This window comes from Urocitellus parryii, chromosome 9 (genome assembly GCF_045843805.1).
Source record: "Urocitellus parryii isolate mUroPar1 chromosome 9, mUroPar1.hap1, whole genome shotgun sequence".
Taxonomy (NCBI): Eukaryota; Metazoa; Chordata; class Mammalia; order Rodentia; family Sciuridae; genus Urocitellus; species Urocitellus parryii.
Window position 1 is genome coordinate 107,925,367 of NC_135539.1, and position 16,184 is coordinate 107,941,550.

Sequence of the window (16,184 nt, forward strand, 5' to 3'; positions counted from 1 at the left end):
CAAAATGACAAATTCTCTCTCAGGGATGGAAGCCAAAAATCAGAAACTAGCATTGGTTCATCCTAGAGGTTCTGAGGAAGGATCCATGCCTCCCTCTTAAATTCTGGTTGTCCTTGTAGTAACCTGTGGCTTATAGTTATGTAACTCCTTCCTGGGGACTGAACCCAAGGATACATAACCTTCTTCCCCAGCCCTTTATTAAGTTGCTGAGGGTGGCCTTGAGATCCTCCTGAGTCCCTGGAATTACAGGCCTTGTAAGGACATCAATCGTTGAATGAGAGCCATTTCAATGTAGGATAATATTTCAAAATCCTTACATCTGCAAAGACTCCAACATTCCGAGGTTTTAGATGAACATGTCTTGGGTGGGGGTATACTTTAATCTACTACACGAAGAGCACAAAGCAAGGAGAAGGTAAAAAATATGGCCCCTACCAAAATATCCAACTCTTGCACAGTAGTGTCCTCTCTTCCCTGAGCAGTGCTGATAAGAATTCTATGTTCCCTGGGTCCAAGCCCAAGAAAGATGAGACGCCTTAAGTATCCCATGTTCCTAAAAAAACAGGAACTGATGAATCTATGGAAGAAATTCAGGCCCCTAGGGTCGTCTGTCAAAAGAATGACCGTGCTGGTTTACCTATTTGCAGTACCTACTGATCTATGGGGATCCTTGCACCAGTGAATGAGATGTCAGTCTGCATTGTAGTGGGAGCCAATGGACCAGGTCTCCTGAGAGGACGACATCTCTGGCCTCTAGATTTTTCCTGTACCAAGTCCACTGGGGCCTCTATCCATTCTACTTCTCCTATTCAGTGCTGTGCCCCAAGGTTACCAGCATCCTTCAGGGAGGCAGTATTTTCCAATAACCAAAACACTCAAGTTACCTGACCCGTCAAAATCTGCATTTTGCCCTAAGTCACTCCATCCTGATGAATTCAAGGGCTACTCGGTCTAACACAACTAGAATCATGTCCTCTTCAAACATTGACTTAGTAGATGCTGATGATTTCTATCCTGCCCTACCACTAGGTTCCTTAAGAGAAATTCTCCACAGCAGAGTGGCTAACAACAGCGGTCTGGAAGGGACCTAGCCCGTCTGGGTTCGGGCTGTAGCTTTAAAATGTACCTATTGTCGAGGATTGCTGTAAGGAATGGCCTATGGTGGCACCTGTCCAATATTTAATATTGTGCTTGGAACTGCAGCTCTCCGATGTTTTTCTGATAGCAGTCACGAACATTCTAAACATGCTCTTCTGAACACCTTCACCCAAATCATTCACCTTTTATACCTAAGTCCAGTTCATCCTTCTACAATTTTACACAGCAACAGTTAAATGAAGCACTCATTTTTGGGGATCTTAAATGGCCTATGAGGCAGTTGTATTTTGTTGATAGATGAGGAAATCAAGACTTGGTAGCAGGGGGTGCACTGTGAGTTTATGTGACTGGCATCCCCTGCACAGCAGCGCTATGTTTATTCTCCTGCCTCAATCCTTAGCATCACAGAGTTTTAGTTCATTGACAATTACTGACCCTCTCCTCCTCACATTCACAATGAAGATGAAGGAAAAACATTAGATTCCATAATAATCAAAGTGGTCAGTTTGTTTTTACATGTTTTATGTTCTGCATTAAAACTAGGCAGGGTTGGTGGGAGGTGAGGCGGGCTCCAGCAGGAACCGAGGCCACCCTATGTGTGCAGTATATGGTTGCGTATATATTTGCTTGGCTTTATGTCCTCTACTCAAGTTAATTTGTCAAGTCTATGGGAAGAAGAACCAAAAAATGATTGAATCTGCCAACACCCCTGCCTGCTCAGTCATCTTCCAGATGCCAACAGACTCACTGGGGACAACAGAGCTAGAAGTGTGGACAGAGGAGCTATGGGGCCACACATAATGGCAGTGACCTCAAGCTCTTGGATACTGGTCAGGCTTACCTGCATCAGAATCACCTGAGCGCTTATTAGAAATGCCAGTTTCTAACCTTGCCATAGGAAATTCTCACTTAGTAGATAATACTCTCTCCAGGTGGTTCTGAAGCACAGCCAGATATGAGAACCGTTGATTTGGTCCAATTGTAGAAAGACATGACTTCCCCAAGGTCACCCAGCCAACTGCAGTGGTCAAATTTGAAACCACTCCAAGGCTGTGTTCTTTCTGTCTATGGCTCTCTGGTGAAGGAGGTGGTCTGCATTCAATATACATGGTTTTCTATGACTCATACCTCAGTCCCTGCTCAGTTATGCAAACCACTGAGAAATGACATATTTTTATTCCACAGTCTGAGCTCTTTTAAATAACTGTTCCTGCTCGAGTCTCCTCCCTTTCTTCCACTCATACTGTTGGCCAAGGGGAGCAGCAGTCCCCTGGAGCAAGAGTGTGCCAAGTCTAGCTAGTGCCAGAGCGGGGAGAAGAATTTAGACTTAAGAGAGGCAGGGTCTTCTTTCATGGCAATCTGGAACAGGTGGTCAATTGTCCTAACATACCTCAGATCCCAGGATTGTTGTTTTTAAATTTAAAAATAGTTGCTCACAAAACCCTGTAGCTTAAGGATCTGGCAATTCAGTTCAGCTCAACAACCATTTATAAGATGCTCCTCCCTCATCTGGGACCATTAGTTAGTGCAGTCTCAGAAGGATGGCAAGCTGTATGAGCAAGATACAATGGCCATACTTACCTTGGAGGCATCCTCTGGCTTCCCCCACCCCAGTGTTGCAAAAACTTAAGAGCTGCTCAACCTTCCGCATGAACTTTCCATGCCCAATAAATTAAGAAAATGCATTACCCTGTGGACTGGCAGGATTGTGACTTTACTCATGATGCTCTATCGTCAGGACTGGGCCTTTCCAGAGGGAACAACCTCTCCATGACAGGAAGGAAAGAACACTGACCCCCAAACCTCAAGTACTGCTTCAAATTAACTGTGATGAAGACCACTGCACAGGAAACATGGGTTGAATGAGATAATGCTCCAGAATATAAGGAATAAACCACAGTTTTGTATTTTTATAGTGTCTTATATTAAAACCTTTCCCTGAAATGAAATTGTACAAGAAAATCTGCAGACAAACCCAAATACAGTCATCTAATCCTAAACAAATATTGGGAAAAATAATGAAACTAGTCCATTCTCTCTTACTCTGTGCAAAAATCAACTCAAAATGGATGAAAGACCTCAGATTTAGAGGAAAACATAGGCTAAAACCCCAGCTTTTAGGCAACCACTTTTTCTATAGGACCCCTAACACTTAGGAAATAATGCCAAGAGCTACTGGGACAGCATCAGATTGCACAGCAAAGGAAACAATCAGGAGAATGGGTGAAAATCTTTGCTAACTATTCTTCTGATACCAAAGATCAAATAACCCATCTCAAAAAAGAAACACATGAAAAATATTCATTAGCAATTAGAGAACTGCTAATCAAAACTACACCAAGATTTCATCTCACACCAGTCAGACTGGCAGTCATCAAGAAGACAAATAATAAATTCTGGAGAGGATGTGGAGAAAAAGAACACTTTTACACCATTGCTGGGACTGTAAAGTAGTACAACCACTATGGAAATCAATATGGAGGATCCTCAAAAGACTAGATATTATTCAGAAGAATAATATCTTACTATAGTGAAACATGCATGCCCATGCTTATAGCAGCAAATTCACAATAGCCACATCAACACATAAATCAATAGAGTTTAACTCAAAGAAAAATGAACTTATGGCATCTGCAGGAAAATGGATGGAATTAGAGACCATGTTAAGTGAAATAAGGATGAGTTTCCTCTCATGGAAGTTAAAAAAAGGAAAAGGTGGGGGTGGATCTCATGCAAATCAAAGGGGGATCAAGGGGTGAAAGGGAGGAAGGGGAGAAGTGCTAGACAGTGAGATTGGCCAAATTATATTTTTATACTGTGCACCTGTATATGCCATCATTATGGACGATTATAAAGCACCAATTTAAAAAAATGGGGGTGGGGTGGGGAGAACTATCCCTGCACTGACCAGGTGGTAGCAGAGCTAAAACGGGCACTATACATACCCACTGTCCTTCCCTTGGAAGATATCAGTTTATGCAGAAGAAAAATTCAGGAGCAGTTGTCCTCATTGCAAAAAAAAAAAAAAAAATTAGCTCTTTGAGCTTATGTAAGATTTTTTAAAAATTAGATGATGAAATCAGTATGAGGTCAGTCTGAAATGAGTAACAGTGGAAATCTTTTTGAATTTTATTTACACACTACCCTTCAGCACCTTTTGTGGTGTACATGGAATAAATCTACCTGCAATCTCCTCTCCCCATTAAATCACAAACATCGGAAGCAGCCTTTGGGGCAGGGTCTGTCACTTATTTTGCCCTGGCATAGGCTTCATAAATGAGAATGGCCCTAATTCAACAACACATGATCATTGATTGAGCCCTTTATAGGCTAGGCATGATGTTGAACATGAAAAATGTAATAGCACCTGCCTTCGGGGAGCTACAGGAAAGGACACACCAAAAGCGGCTTCTCAAGATAGATAGCTGTCCCCTGTTTGGCACCACCAGGAAGGGTGTTCATCCTTGTAATGGTCGGGGAGCTTGTTGATAAAGGTGGCATCTAAGCTGAATCCCAAAGGTAACCCAGGACCTGAAATTGTTCAGCATCATTGGAAAATATAGGACGCAGAGATGACCAGGGATAATACACATCTGAAATTTCAGGGTCTCAAAGAGCCTGGAACAGGACACAATATACCAATGACACCCAAGCTGTACATATTGACATAATTTGGGAGTTTGTTAGAGGGAATTCTGGGTGGAATACAGTCCAAAATATCATCTGCATTCTTTTCCTCAGACGCACATTAGCATTTTAAGGCTGCATTTAACAATGTAAATATAGCTCAAATTTATTTTACCTTGAAACTCTTCCTCCTCTTGTAGCATCCATTAAAGCCTCATGGAACACTTTGGAAAAGCTGGATAGCCTGATGTGCACAGAAGGCGTCTTGGGGTTGTGCCCACCATCCCTAAGGCACACTCCTGTTCTAGGGAACTGTAAGCATCTCCAAGTAGACAGAGGGCTAGTGGCATAGACCTCATTGTTGCGAGTCACGCAGCCACCCCTGCCCACTCGGATCTAAAATACTTGTCAAAATGCATGGTCATAGCTGCCTCTGAGGCAGACTATGATTAACTTCTCCAAAAAAGCAACTGAAATAAGCCCTCAATCCCAGATCAGCAGAGCCGTTAGGCCACATGAGCTCTGTAAGAACCCCTGGGGGTTGTTGGTCTTACTGATTCTCAAGAGGGAGTACTGACATCGCTGCAGGGTATGAAGCTTTGGTTCACTTGCCCACTGGTTGAGACAGGGCCATTCAGATGGGTTGCCTCAGGCACGAAAGATAATAACACTTTGGAAGCCAAGAGGATTCAGATGAGTCTATGTAGACCCATGTCCCCTCCCAAGGTACATGTGACATCTGAATATGCTGTCTGGGTCAGTCCATGATTCTGATCCATGGGCCACCCAACTAAAGAGCCAGTACAGGGTAGCCACACATCCCCCCACCAGGAACATCCACCTCAAATTTATATCAAACCTTCGTAAACCTACCTTAATACTCCTGCTGAACAGCTTCTCGGGATAAGTTTTGTGTTGTAGCCTCTAGTCATAGCACATCTCTTCTCAAGGGCTGCCCCTGATGTTGGGTATAAGGAGTGTTAATAAAGGACCAAGGGTGTTCTGAGCAAACTCTTATAATGTGGACTATGATGCCTGTGAGTTCATCTTTCCAGGCCAAAAACATCCTCCTACTGACAGTATTTACCTGTTACTCACTTATTCCACAAAGAGTTTTTTTTTCCCAAATCTAACAGTTATATTTGTTCATTAAAAACTACAATCTGAAATTTGTAATACTGACAAAACACTTGATAAACCTGTAAAATGAAAACTACAAATAACTGGGAAGAAATACCTTGTTTATAGGTCAAAAGAGTCAAGATGTCAGCTCACATCAGAACAGATCTGAGGACCCAGAAATACACCTGCTCATACATAATTTTTAAAAAAAAATGCAAAGGTAATAGAGCAGAGAAAGAATAGCCTTTTCAACAAATGGCAATGTTACAATTGGATCTCTATGCCCAGGGGAGAAAAACAAAAGTGAACTTGGTAGGATAAATCAAAATTGATTATAGACTTAAGTGTAAAACTGAAAAACTCTTGGAAAAAAAGGAAATAAATCATGACCTTAAATGGGAAAGAGTTCATAGACATAATACAGATTAGATTTCACCAAAATTAAAAAAGGTCTGCTCTTGCCGTGTGCTCACTTGTAACAACCACTCAGGAGGATGTGGCTCGGTGCCTGACTGGATTGCACAAGGCCTTAGATTCAATCCTGAGCACTAGGGGGGTGGGGGAGAACAGAATGAGCACCCTCTTATTTCATATGACAAGAACAGCGACACCAAATTTGTGTCTGACCATTCAGTGTTCCACCCTAACCACAAATAGTTATTGAGGCTGCCCTAGACACCAGACACTCTGAAGAGCTGGGAATCATGAACATAAGAGATAATCCTTCTTCTCTTAAAGCAGATAATAAGCAGCTTCTAAGTGTGAAAAAGTTCTGTTCTAAACCCTATGAGCTTTCAGAGGGGGGTGAGAGATGGATTAAACAACTGGTATCTTGTTCAGGAACTGTTGCTTATAAGGAATAAAACCTGATTAAAGTAGCTCAAGTTAAAAAGGGAGGAGAGAGTTCTGACAGAAATAAGGAGCACAAACCAAAGTAATTATCTCCAAAAGTTCTCTCTCCTCTTGGAGACATTCATATTCAAATCCTCTTTCCTTACCTCCATCCTCCCTTACTCGCTGTTCCCCTCCTGCCCTAAAAAGGGATGTGAGTAGGAAGGAAATTAATGCATCTCTACCACAAATGGTTACAAGATGGAGTAAGAAGGACAGGAGGGTACAAGCAGAGAGTGCTGTTCAGGTTGGGAGGCAGAAAGATAACTTAAAGCTCAGGGAAGGCTTTCTGGAGGAGAAGGTGCTATTTGAGCTGGGCCCTGGTGTGGGGAGAATTTGACATCCCTGGAGAACAGAGATTACATATGCAGAAGAATGGGTGGAAGGGGCAAGTGTCTGTACTTGCCACCGCCCCTTTGTCATTACCTGGGTCTCTTTGGAGCAGACAGGATTCTCTGGAGTTCTAGGATTTTGATCTATAGCCTAGATAATAGGGGAACAAGTGTAGAGCAAGCAGAAAGGGGTTGACTGGTAAGGCAAGAAATGCTGCCCCTCAGAGGTTAGAGCCATATACAGGGTGGGACTCAGGTAAGTAGCTTGAAGATTTAACCAGGTGGCAAGAGGTAATACCTTAATACCCACCTCCGACTTCAGTGTAAAGTCATCCAGTGTCGGACGCTTAAACCAAGTAGTCAGACTACAGGCACAAGACTTCAGTCTGTCAATGATTTATGATTTGCCAACTGATCCATTGCAGTAAGCAATGAATGTTTATTGGGCTCCTCTGTGCTGGGCACTATAAAATGATCATCTTTTGGTCATACCTGAAAACCTATGGAGCAGTACCATCAGGTGTCAGAAAACTCAGGGAAATGGCGAGTCTCATACTGTCTGCATCTAGGGACCTTAACAGGGTGGGAAAAGATTCATGTGGGCATCTGCAGTGGGTCAGGGCTTTTACCTTGGTCACCTCATGTCCCCTTCATACCCAAGTCTAAAAAGTACAGATTTTCATGTTTTCTAGGGAGGAAGCCAAGATACCTATCTGAGGTTACAGGACTAGGTGTTAGACCTGGGACTTAAACCAAAGTTTATGTCCCCGGCACACCAGGGTCATAGGGCAAGTCCTCAAGGCAGACTGGGTTGGTCCAGGGCTGTGTACAGGCATAAGGTGTTCCAGATTGGGATGATGGAAAAGCTGGTCCTCTCCCATATATGGGGCCTTGTTGCTACTTTTCCATCTGCAATCCCTCTGGTCCTAAAATGAGCAATTCACATTAAAATAAACACAACCTATGGGGCTGGGGTTGTGGCTCGGTGGCAGAGCACTTGCCTGCCGTGTGTGAGGCACTGGGTTTAACTCTCAGCACCATGTATCAATATATAAAATAAAGGTTCACTGACAACTAAAAAAATATTAAAAAGACAACCTATTGCTTCCCTCACCTCCGGATATGGCATGGGTCATATATTGGAGTCTAAATGCCACGTGCAATGAAAGTTAGAAATTATAGGCCTTCCCAATAACCAGATGATGGCCAAGGAAAACCCTGTAATTTTCAGCTTATACATACTCAGAGCCAGAATCTCACATCTACTGTCTATTCTCTTCATGCAGTATGGATCTATGGTTTCTTACAGGCAATTTACCTGATATGTGACGTTTTCCAATTTCAGAGGGTAATAATAGCGTATGTCTCAATAATCTTACAGGAGTGAAGTAGCATTGAACTTCCCTTATGCACTGCACACAATGCCCAAGTATTGGGTACTATCGTTAGATCAAGTGTATATTCAAGGATCTTTGTTCTACTGTAAACTCCCCAAGAAAAGGAGGGCTTCTGGAGGAGATGAACTTTTACTTGTCACAAACAAGCATGGGTAGGATTCAGATCTACAGTTGTCAGTGGCAGCCCTAGCTGCAGTCATACCTAGAGACTCACTTGAACTTTCTGGCTCTAGAGTGTGGTTTAGATCAGCAATGCTCCAATTTTTGTGTATCAGAATCTCTAGGGAACTGCTGCTTTTAGATTCAAGAGCTTCCCCTATTGAAGATTCTAATGGAGGTCACAAGAGAAAAGTGATTTTTTTAAACGCTTACCAGCTAATTCTGAATTGCAGGTAAAAACATGCTAAATGCGGACCAAGGGCAAAAGCTAGGACAATCTGCTGGGAGGATACTATTTGGGGTCTCCAGATTCCCAGAAAATGGGGGGAAATCAAGGATGGAATTTCTTCCTCCTGAAGATGTCAGTGGGTGCCAACTCCCTGATCTAGAGAAAAGGAAAGTGATATCAGCTAGGAGAACAGTCCCAGAGGCCTGTGAGATGGACAGAGTCGTGACAGACAGAATGGCCAACCTGGGCTGCTGGAGCCTGTTAACACAGCATGTCATTCTGTCTCTTTCCAGATCGTGTTCCGGAAGATTAGTGACGTGAAACGGGAAGAGGAGGAGCGCATGAAACGGAAGAACGAAGCCCCCCTCATCCTGCCCCCTGACCATCCTGTCCGGCGACTCTTCCAGAGGTTCCGACAGCAGAAAGAGGCCAGGCTGGCGGCGGAGAGAGGGGGCCGCGACCTGGATGACCTGGACGTGGAGAAGGGCAACACCCTCACGGAGCATGGCTCAGCCAACCACTGCCTGGTGAAGGCCAGCGTGGTCACGGTCCGAGAGAGCCCTGCCACACCCGTGTCCTTCCAGGCGGCCTCCACCTCTGTGGTGTCAGACCACGCCAAGCTGCATGCCCCGGGGTCCGAGTGCCTGGGCCCCAAGGGAGGTGGCGGGGACTGTGCCAAGCGCAAAGGCTGGGCCCGCTTCAAAGATGCTTGTGGGAAGGGCGAGGACTGGAACAAGGTATCCAAGGCCGAGTCGATGGAGACGCTCCCCGAGAGGTCAAAGGCCTCAGGCGAGGCCACCCTGAAGAAGACAGACTCGTGTGACAGCGGCATCACCAAGAGCGACTTGCGCCTGGACAACGCGGGCGAGGCCAGGAGTCCCCAGGACCGGAGCCCCATCCTGGCAGAGGTCAAGCACTCTTTCTACCCCATCCCCGAGCAGACGCTGCAGGCCACAGTTCTGGAGGTGAAGCACGAGCTCAAGGAGGACATCAAGGCCTTGAATGCCAAAATGACCAATATCGAGAAACAGCTCTCGGAGATACTCAGGATATTAACTTCCAGAAGATCCTCTCAGTCGCCTCAGGAGCTGTTTGAAATATCGAGGCCTCAGTCCCCAGATTCAGAGAGAGACATTTTTGGGGCCAGCTGAGAGGTTTGTTTAAAAAGGTCAAAAAGAAAAAAAAAATCTGCACCCCTGCCCTAGACAACACCCCACCACACCTGACCAACAATTTTCAAAGTGGGACCAGTGGCTCAGGTGGGGTCATGCTCTTTTCAGAAAAAAAGGAAGCATCTCGTGCCCCACCCTGCAAGATGGCAGCCACATCTGAACAGTCTTTGCACAATTCTGGAAGCAGGGTGTGCCGTCTAAAGGGTATTTAAATTTTTTTACTACCGTGATATTTATAAAAGGTTACAATTACCAGAAAAGAAGAACCAGCCATTTAGGGATTGACGGGAGAGTACAGAGAACCCCTCATGTATATACCATGCAGAGCTCCTTCACTGACACCCCCAAAGACCAAGGTATGGGCAGGGACTTCCCAGCGTTCCCCAACCTTGTACAGCCTGTCTTACGTCACCATCTATTTTCCTGTTATCATTTGGGACAAGGGGAGCTGGGAGTACAGAGCCTTTCACACATCTCTGCTGAAGGCTGAACAGTAGGTACAGGTAGGGCCCTGTGGCCTCCAAGGACTCTATTGCCCGAGTCATAGCTTGCTCCCATGGGACCGTTGACAGGGAGGCTGTGGGTGGCCCTCTGGCCCTGCTCCATGCCGCAGGCCTCACTGCACAGACTACTCTCCTTCCCGACCTCTTCCCGAGTGTTCCCATGGCATTCCTCAGGGTATGGAGCATCGGCAGGATGGGGCGTGAGCCCAGAGTTGCTTTACTCACAGATACACATATGACCTCAGTAAAATGATTGTAGCAAGTGATATGTTTATATTTTGATTCTCATGGGGATTGTCCTTCAGAAGTTTGTATTTTGTACACTGCATGGGGTCATTAAAGGACACTTGGGAGCCATGCTTGGCCTTATTTGAAAGCAACCTCTTTCCTACTAAATGAAGACAGGACCATGATAAACAAGAACACAACAGCAGAGTTTTGAGTTTTTTCAGTAACCGGTCCATGGGGGAATATCTGATCAGAGAACTGTCTGTGGGCTGCCCCAGTCCCATGATGCTCAGGGACACTTGCTGCTTCATTAGCTAGGATCAGGTTACTCAAGGTTCAGGAAAAGAAAGAACTGCACACCCTCAAGTGAGGTGTTGGGACACTAACCCTCTAAACAAGCAAGGCAGAAGCGCAGCCCTGAAGTCGGACCACAGCTAGCCCTTATCCAGGCTGTTGACCTTTGCCACACTGTCCTGACCCTGTCCCTGGTTTTGCTTTGCTGTCAAGATTCTGAATTCCAGTGCCCCTAGGGAACCTGATAGGTGGAGACCTGCCCTACCAAAGATAGTCAGCATTTCCAAAATGAGCCTGCCCGTCCACACAGCATTTCCCAGGACCTGGATCTCACCTGTCTGTGCAGAGCTTCCAGAGATGGCCCTGAGAGGTCAAAGGCATGTCCACAAGTAGCTTTTGGCCTCAAATGGCCTCCAGGAAAGTGTCATTTCCCAAGGCCAAGTCACACCTGGTTGTGACCAGCTAAAGCTGGGTGAGCATTAGACTTTAACTTGAGCAGCTGCTAATGAATCCTTGGGGCATAGGCTATAAAATATCTGGAATAATCCTATCTGCCCCCTAAATGTTCCACTTCGCTATTCCTTCAACATGCTCACGGACCTGCTTCTAAAGCTTAGGACCTGCTACTTTAGGGCAGAACCCCTAATCACCCCAGCTTTAGAAACACCTGTCTAGGTTTTTCCTTTGCTTCTCTGGTGACTTGATGACAGGCCTCTATCAGCACCTCACAGCCAGTGGGGAGAGGCTCTACCCATTAAGAAATATCTACCCCTGCTACACCACCTGCCCGAGAGCAAAGATGCTAATGAGGCTCTGAAGTCCAGACCTGCTTTGGGGAAAGAGCTTCAGAAATACATTCTAGTATCAAAGTGAGATAGTGACGGGAAGCCCAGACCCCTCAGGGGGACTCTGCTCATCTCTGGACTACAGAGCCCACAATATAAGTTCCTGGAGGGGACAGAACACCGGGAGTATGGCTGCATCTGCATTTATTGTCCATTTAAGGATCTTAGTTTTTTTTTTCCATTGAAAAAACAGTTCTCAATGAGCCACTCCTTTTACGTGTATTTGGCCACAGGCTGCTTTGTGCTACCTACCTAACTCTTGCCAGGATACAACTCCGCATTCCCAAGCAAGGACCACAAATCTCAGATACCACTGACCTACACCTTCCAGCAGAAACCATCTGGTGGCTGAAAAGAATTAAGGAAACCAAAGGTTGCTAGGGATTAGACCCAACATTTAGACTTCAGGAAAATTAGAGATATTTTTACAACATTATTTTTCATTTTGGAGGGGACAGGCATCCAATATGTTGCACCGTTGTCCAGTAAGTGCTGGTTACCTGATCTCTGCATATTTTGAATGTCATTCATTGGGGAGGTCCTGCCCCTGTCACTTAGGGCTGCCTGTTGAACATACTCTTCTTCCCTGCTGATGGGGGTGTGGGGTATAGATTAAGTCTGAGAAACAAGATGATGTGTTGGTTCTTGGTAGAAAGTGCCAATTCCAGCAACATGTGCTGCCATCCCACAGCCCACAAAGAGTTCTTCTGCTGGATAGAGGCAGCCATTTGGTTGAAAAGCTCTAGTCTAGTGCACAATTAATGCAAATACTTGATTGCATTAATGCAGTGCTACATCTGCTAAAAAGGCTACAACATGTCCCGAGTGTTTTAAAACTGTGCTCATTGTTTTGGAAATACATTTAGTGCTTTTGATCTCTTGGGCCCAATTCCTGAGCCCTGTTTTACACTTGACCTCCTGGATCTTCTGTGTTGTTAATAATACATCAGCTCCTTTCCTAGAATCTTCAAAAGTGGAAATAGCTGGGCAAGGGGCAAAAATACACTTCACCATCTTACCCCATGTGTCAAGCTTTATCTTCCAAATCTTAGGTGTAAAGTGAAAGTATTAAGCCAAGTTGGTGTGAGGATGCTGTCAGAACTCTTTAGGAATACTAATTGGAGAATATTCTTATTTCCACTTGCTGCACCAACCACATCTCACACATACACTCTAGGACATTTTAGGAGCCCTGGTGGTGATAGAAGTTGCTGATATGCATTTGATTAACAGAATGTACTATGTTTTGCAATAAAGATGTTTAGCCTTAAGACCTTTGAATGAAACTCCAGTTGTGATGGAGCTGCCAATGCCCCTTCCTCTCCTCTTTCTTACTGTTGCTTAAAGAGGAAGTCCATTGAGGGTACACTCTAACCCCTGGATACCCTCTCCTATAAGTCATTGTTACTGCCTTCTCACTTGCTTCAATAAGAATTACCTTCACCAGGTCCTCCTCAACCCTGCACCAGGAGGAGAATTCACTCTCCGTTTAGAACCAACTGCAGCCATCAGAGAAAGCTTCGTTTTCTCACCAAAGGTGGTGAAAAGTTTTGATGTCTACCCCTGCCCCCACACTTCAAGATAATCAATGTGAATTTACCTGAAGCTTAAATGAGTTTCAAATGAAACTTCATTCTCATACAAGCATATCAGACTTATTCTGGAACCTCTAAAACTGTACTTGTATACCCTGGAGGTGCCCCCTCTGCTTGCCATTCAACTTTTCTTAGACTCATTGTCTCTTTGTTGGTGATTTCTGAGTCATCCAGTGCATCCATTAGTTATTCAAAGACAAGTTCACAGATCTTGTATCAGGAGATGAACTCCTCGTATGTTAAGGATGCAACCCCTTACCCGAATGAATGTATTCTCTTAGTATTCAGACACTGTATTTATGCATCAGTTGGAGACTGTCCACACTTCATTGCAAGGACATTTCTACTCATGAGCAGTTCATCATCCTGGGGCTTCTCCTTATATTAATGATCTTTCCATTGAGTCCTGCCAAATCCTTTTTTGGTATTTTTTTTCCTTTGCATCTGTCACTTTGTCCAAATGAACATGAATAAGCAAGTGCAAATAAGCTGATACTATTTTTGTGGTCAGCTGAGGATGCTGCCAGGAACTCCACTGTATATCTGCAGCTTGGGAATGTTAAGAGGAACACACGGGCCCCTCCCTTGATGATATTCCCTTCAACATTTTTAAACAAGCACAAATAATATTTGTAAAAAAAAAAAGTTTAATTTTATTTATTATGGTAATAAACTATTTTATACATGATGCTTGCTTTTGCCTTTCCTTATATAATAATAAATCATTGAGTTGGGTGTTCTGACCTAAGATGATAGAGCAAGGATGGCATTTTCTATTCCAAGACTTGGGAAGCTCTAACTTGAATGACACCTATAATTGTGGTTTTTTGAGAACTTAAAATTCTAGAGACACCAAGGTTGTGTCAAAGTGCTGCTTCGCCATATTGTCTTGAGGTAGAGCTGCATTTGCTTTATAAGTGTATAGAGATCACCTTTACAATATGTGTCTTAACAACTTCTGTTGCTATAAAAAGAACTTATAATGAAATTTATAAAGATAAGAAATTAAGGCTCACAGTTCTGGAGGATGGAAGGTTCTGGAAGTCCATAACAAGGTGGTCACATCTGGTGAGGGCCTCATACTGCTTTATAACATGCTGGAAATTGGAAGGGCAAGTTGGTATGGGCCACCAAGACAAGATGAGGCAGGCTTGCTTTATGACAAAAACTAACCCAGTTCCACAATAAAGGTATTAATCTCTCTTAACAATCTAATCGCCTCTTGAAGGTTCTGCCTCCTAACTATGCCACAGTGGTGTCAAATTTTAAGCCACAGCAATTTGGAACCACTGAAATTTGCGTGACATGTTAATTTAACACACTGAAAGTTGAACTCCCACTGAGAAGTTACCTTCCAAAATGGATGAAGGGTTTATAACTCAATCTTTCTAAATGACTCAGTATCAATAATACAAGTTCTGGACCTTGCTCTACTTCATTGAGAGCTTTTGAAGCTATTAAGACGAAGACTTCTTACTCTAAATTGGCCTACACACCAATACGATTTCAGTTCTGCTATAATTTTAATAGGTATCGTTTCTTGCTCATGGCAAGACTCCACAATATTGCCAATCTGAATTCTTATTTAATACCCAATGGACTACATCTCAAAAATGGCACTTCTGTTTTAACAGACAATATAACTAAATTCAGAGATGAGGCATCTATGACATACAAGCTAAACTCAGGTCTCTGCTTCATCTCCTAATGCCATAATATGACTATAGTACTTTTAATGTTTTTCCCCAGTCTCTATTAAATTACCCTGCAGAATATCATAATGAAAATAATTCAAGGGTGATATTAAAATTGGAAATGATTGACATTAATCTCAAAAATGTCAACTAATAGATGCACTGAACATCACAATTTTTTAGTTGTTCTTAATGGTGACAAAATACTACCTTTGTGAATGACTTTTGTAATTAGTCAAAAGGACTAGTAATATAGATCACAGATATTACATTTTGGGTGACAAATGGGATTGAACTATTTTTAAATGAAGACTTTTTTGTTTCCAGATAAAACATTTCTCTGAAGAAAGGCCTCAGAGAGGCCCGTGCTGAGAGTACTACACGGTGAAGCCCTGCACTGTTGATAATCTGGCTTCTCATGTTGGCCACACTGCAGCAAACCCTACAGTATGGATCTCTACTGGTGTATCTGTTTTAGTCAGCTTTTTCACTGCTGTGACTAAAGAACCTGACAAAAACAATTAGAGAAGGAAAAGTTGATCTGGGGCTCATAGTTTCAGAGGTCCCAATCCACAACTGGCTACATTCCTTGGGGCTCAAGGCGAGACAGAACATCATGGCAGAAGAGTGTGGCAGAAGAAAGCAGCTAAACTCAGCTCACAAAATACAAACTCCAAAGGCAAACTCCCAGGGACCTACTTCCTCCAGCCACACCCTACCTGCTTCCAATTACCACCCAGTTAACCCCTATGAGGAGATTAATACACTGATTGGGTTAATACTCTCAAAACCCAATCATTTCACTTCTAAACCTTCTTACATTGTCTTACACATGAGCTTTTGGGGGGACACCTAATATCTAAACCATAAGAGTCAGCTAAATGCAAAAGCATTATATTAGAGTTTACTTCTGATATTTAGTCAAGTAAGCAGTCTCAAATTCTCTAAGAGGATCTCCCATTTCCACACTCACACCTAAATTGCTATTCTCCTAGTAC

General features: G+C 43.7%; 1 protein-coding gene across 2 annotated transcripts in view; it reads left to right on the top strand.

The window, feature by feature from the left end:
* Kcnh1 (potassium voltage-gated channel subfamily H member 1) overlaps positions 1-13,299 on the top strand; it is a 357,402-nt gene extending 344,103 nt beyond the window's left edge. For both annotated transcript variants that reach the window (XM_026387530.2, XM_026387531.2), the window contains exon 11: positions 9,149-13,299. In XM_026387530.2, the coding sequence (XP_026243315.1) occupies positions 9,149-10,006 (858 nt within the window). In that variant the 3' untranslated portion in view covers positions 10,007-13,299. The remainder of the gene's footprint in view (positions 1-9,148) is intronic.
* Positions 13,300-16,184: the final 2,885 nt, after the last annotated feature.